Source organism: Temnothorax curvispinosus, unplaced genomic scaffold (assembly GCF_003070985.1).
Source record: "Temnothorax curvispinosus isolate PA1 unplaced genomic scaffold, ASM307098v1 QBEX01012711.1, whole genome shotgun sequence".
Classification (NCBI taxonomy): domain Eukaryota; kingdom Metazoa; phylum Arthropoda; class Insecta; order Hymenoptera; family Formicidae; genus Temnothorax; species Temnothorax curvispinosus.
In genome coordinates, this window is record NW_020222491.1 from 1 (window position 1) to 2,938 (window position 2,938).

At 43.8% G+C, this 2,938-nt stretch overlaps 2 protein-coding genes across 2 annotated transcripts; one reads left to right on the plus strand and one right to left on the minus strand.

Moving 5' to 3' along the window:
* Positions 1–3: 3 nt before the first annotated feature.
* LOC112462703 (protein HGV2) lies at positions 4–1,306 on the minus strand (the record flags this gene model as incomplete). The annotated part of the gene is made up of 3 exons (XM_025028621.1): positions 1,163–1,306; positions 212–916; positions 4–24 (listed from the first exon to the last, which is right to left on the minus strand). Coding segments are annotated over exons 2-3 (726 nt in total), but the record flags the coding sequence as incomplete, so codon positions are not given.
* Positions 1,307–1,356: 50 nt separating this feature from the next.
* LOC112462702 lies at positions 1,357–2,932 on the plus strand. The gene is made up of 2 exons (XM_025028620.1): positions 1,357–1,816; positions 2,141–2,932. Exons 1-2 carry the CDS (start codon positions 1,738–1,740, stop codon positions 2,584–2,586), a joined length of 525 nt encoding a protein of 174 aa, XP_024884388.1. The 5' UTR covers positions 1,357–1,737; the 3' UTR covers positions 2,587–2,932.
* The last annotated feature ends 6 nt before the right edge of the window (positions 2,933–2,938 follow it).

Consider the following 2,938-nt stretch of genomic DNA (forward strand, 5'->3'; position numbering starts at 1 on the left):
CAATTCCAAGACTTCCCAAGCGATCTAGAAACGGAAATTAGACATTGGAATCATTTGCAATTGATTCAATACTTAAGTACAGTTATCAATGAATCACATTAAATTTGCATTTAAAATTGGATAAATCAATTCGACAATAAGCAAAGGTATAATTCGATATAACTTAATTGGATGAGATTTCCTAACATTATAATTAGCCGAAGTAAATCACCTGTAGATTGTTGATTTCGTCCTCGTCATTTTCCTTCTCAACGTCCTCTTCATCTGCTTCTCCATCCTTGTCTTCATCTTTTCTGTTCATACCACTACCAGAAGCTTCGCCATTGTGCAGATCAAGATCTCGACTACAGCCAGGAATCTCTTCCCTCGGCTTGCTCTTTTCTTCGACCTTGCTGTCGGCCGTTTTATCGGACTCTTTTGTCTTTTCATCTTTTTCAGCCTTTGTGTCCTTCAGATTCTTTGAATCTTCTCCCTCTTTCTCCGTTTTCTTCTCCGTTTCCTTCTCCGTTTCTTTTTCCGTTTCCTTCTCCGTTATCTCTTGCTTATCATCCTCTTTGCCGTTCGATGTGCAAGGGCTTTCCGTGGTATGATTGCCTTCCGTTGTGGTCCCCTCGTCGTTTTCTTCCTCCTCCTCTTCTTCACCTTGCTCATCCTGGCTGACTTCCTCGGATCCGGGCACACCACCTCCCAACACCCCCGCCTCCTCGCGTGCCAGACCTAGAAGTGCTCGTCCATAAAGCAGGTAGAGCTCGCCCATCTCGTCGCCGGTCTCTCCATGTTCCTGAGCGAGAAGTTCGCAGGCACGAGCTAGGACTGCTACTGCGAGGTGATAATCGCGCACCAGAAGGTGACGTTTGCCCTGAGAGATTGCCGTCGCGGCATCCTTGATCGGCACTTCCTCCGATACATCGGCCATCTAAGGAACAAAGACGGGGAAAATTTTCATGTAGTATATGTTGCATATATATTTTTTAGAAATGACGAGCGAGAAATGTCAACGTACGCAGGGTACATCGAAAGGTAAGATCAATTAGCGACGATAAAGGATTACTTGGAACAGGAAATATAAATAAACAGAAAATCTGTACTATGTCACATCTCTTCTGTATCATGATCTTTCCAACGTTACGAGAAAAGAACTGAATTTAATAGGTTTCCGTACTTCCTGATATAACGTCGGCTTCAAAGGACCGATAGATGCATACGTGCAGCATTAGGCTTACATCGGACTATATATTTTTGGACCAGATATATTAAGTATTGGCAAAGAGAATGTATATAGACGTAAACAAGGATCTTATTTCGGAAAAAATAACGTTAATTGTGGTGAGTTAAAATTAAAATTAATTTTACCCAAGAATCTAATTATTGTCAAACAGTCTTTGATCTTTGATGACTTATAAAGAAATCTCAATCTACAACGTTTAGCGCGACGCGAGCTTTGATCGTACAACGCAATCGTTTCGGTAGAACAACGTAGAAGGGGTGCGTGGGCGATGAGGTGGACATCCGCAGCATCCGCGAGTGGGGAAGGAGAGAGACCGGGTGGCTGTCCGCGTGGGTCGATTCGTCGTGGCGCTTCGACGTGGAAGGGTGGAGGGCGTCCGCATCGCGAGGATGCCGGGGAGAGAAGGCGAGAAAGAGCAAGTTCTAAGGGTGGTTGTCGGCCAGTAACGAGTCGGGGGACGCGAGCGTCGCGTTGGAGGCGTCGCCCTGGGCGCCGCCGTCCGAGAGCAGATGGAGTCGTCCCGCGTGCCCCGGGGCCCCGCTTCGCGCCTCGTCTTCCTCTTCGTCACCCTCGTGCTGACCGTCGCAGGTAAAGAGACCGGTGCCGCGTTCTCCCCGAAAGAGAGACTGACGTCTCCGTCTCAAACCGTGAAAAGTATAAAGATAAAAATCAATGTGCAGGTTTCTCTATCAAAGTACTTTTTCAAGAAGTTGATACGGAAGATATGTCTCATTGGAAAGTTGAAAACAAAATTACACAGTTCTAAATTGACTTCGATTATTGTTCCGAAGAAATTTTCCAATTTTCCCGCCTCGTTCTTTTCAAAGAGAAAACTTTATTGTGAACCGGGACTTGATAGGAACACGAGCACCTCAATAATCGTCTCAATAACTCGTCTTCCTCTTTTCTCAGCCACGGGGCTCTTATGTAGCGCGATAATGTCGGATCACTGGGAAGAGATCAGCTGGGACAAAGAAGATCTGACCCGCGCGAACGTCAACCTCACGTGGTACTTGAACGGTCAGGTGGCAAGGCTCGAGTCTTCCGTTAATCACCGAAATAAGCATCGTGTCGCCAAAAGTTCGTCCTTCCTAGTTCCCACGCACGGCGGGATTTGGATTATGTGTGTTTCATTGTCAGGTATAAGAGATCGTAGTTTTTATAACGTTAAACTTAAACCTAAGACTGCACATATATATGTTGTTATACACGCTTCAGGATTTAAATACATTAAATACATTATCCACGATTGTGAACGCAGAATATCCCCAGATGTTTTTAGCTTATTCCAATGTACAAATTATCATTATGGGTGGTTTTCAGTTTTGCCGATTTCAAACCGCGATAATTACTTGTAATTATCTTTTTGTAATTATCTTCGAAAGCTATTGTCACAGAAATCGATGATAATAAGAGTAGATTATTGATAAGAAAAAAAGCAAACCGAAAAAAATGTTCTTTATGTAGATAAAAATTATTCGCAGTCGTTCGTGGATGTATGCAACATTAAATCATGCCGTTCTCTTTAATATCCAGATCTTATTAAGATATGGATACACAATCAACGTTTCGTATTTCCTCGCTCGTGCCAATAGAAACATTATCGGTCTTATGAATCGGCATGCGAATGAGGTTTAGGTCTAATAGGATGGTGTTGCTCAATTCCACGGAAAAAGCAGGGATCACGGTCACGCAATCGTATAGATACTC

Coding starts and splice junctions, on each gene's coding strand:
- LOC112462702 (XM_025028620.1), top strand. CDS start 1,738: ATGGAGTCGTCCCGCGTGCCCCGGGGCCCCGCTTCGCGCCTCGTCTTC. Junction 1,817..2,140: donor CCTCGTGCTGACCGTCGCAG/GTAAAGAGACCG, acceptor CTCTTTTCTCAG/CCACGGGGCTCTTATGTAGC.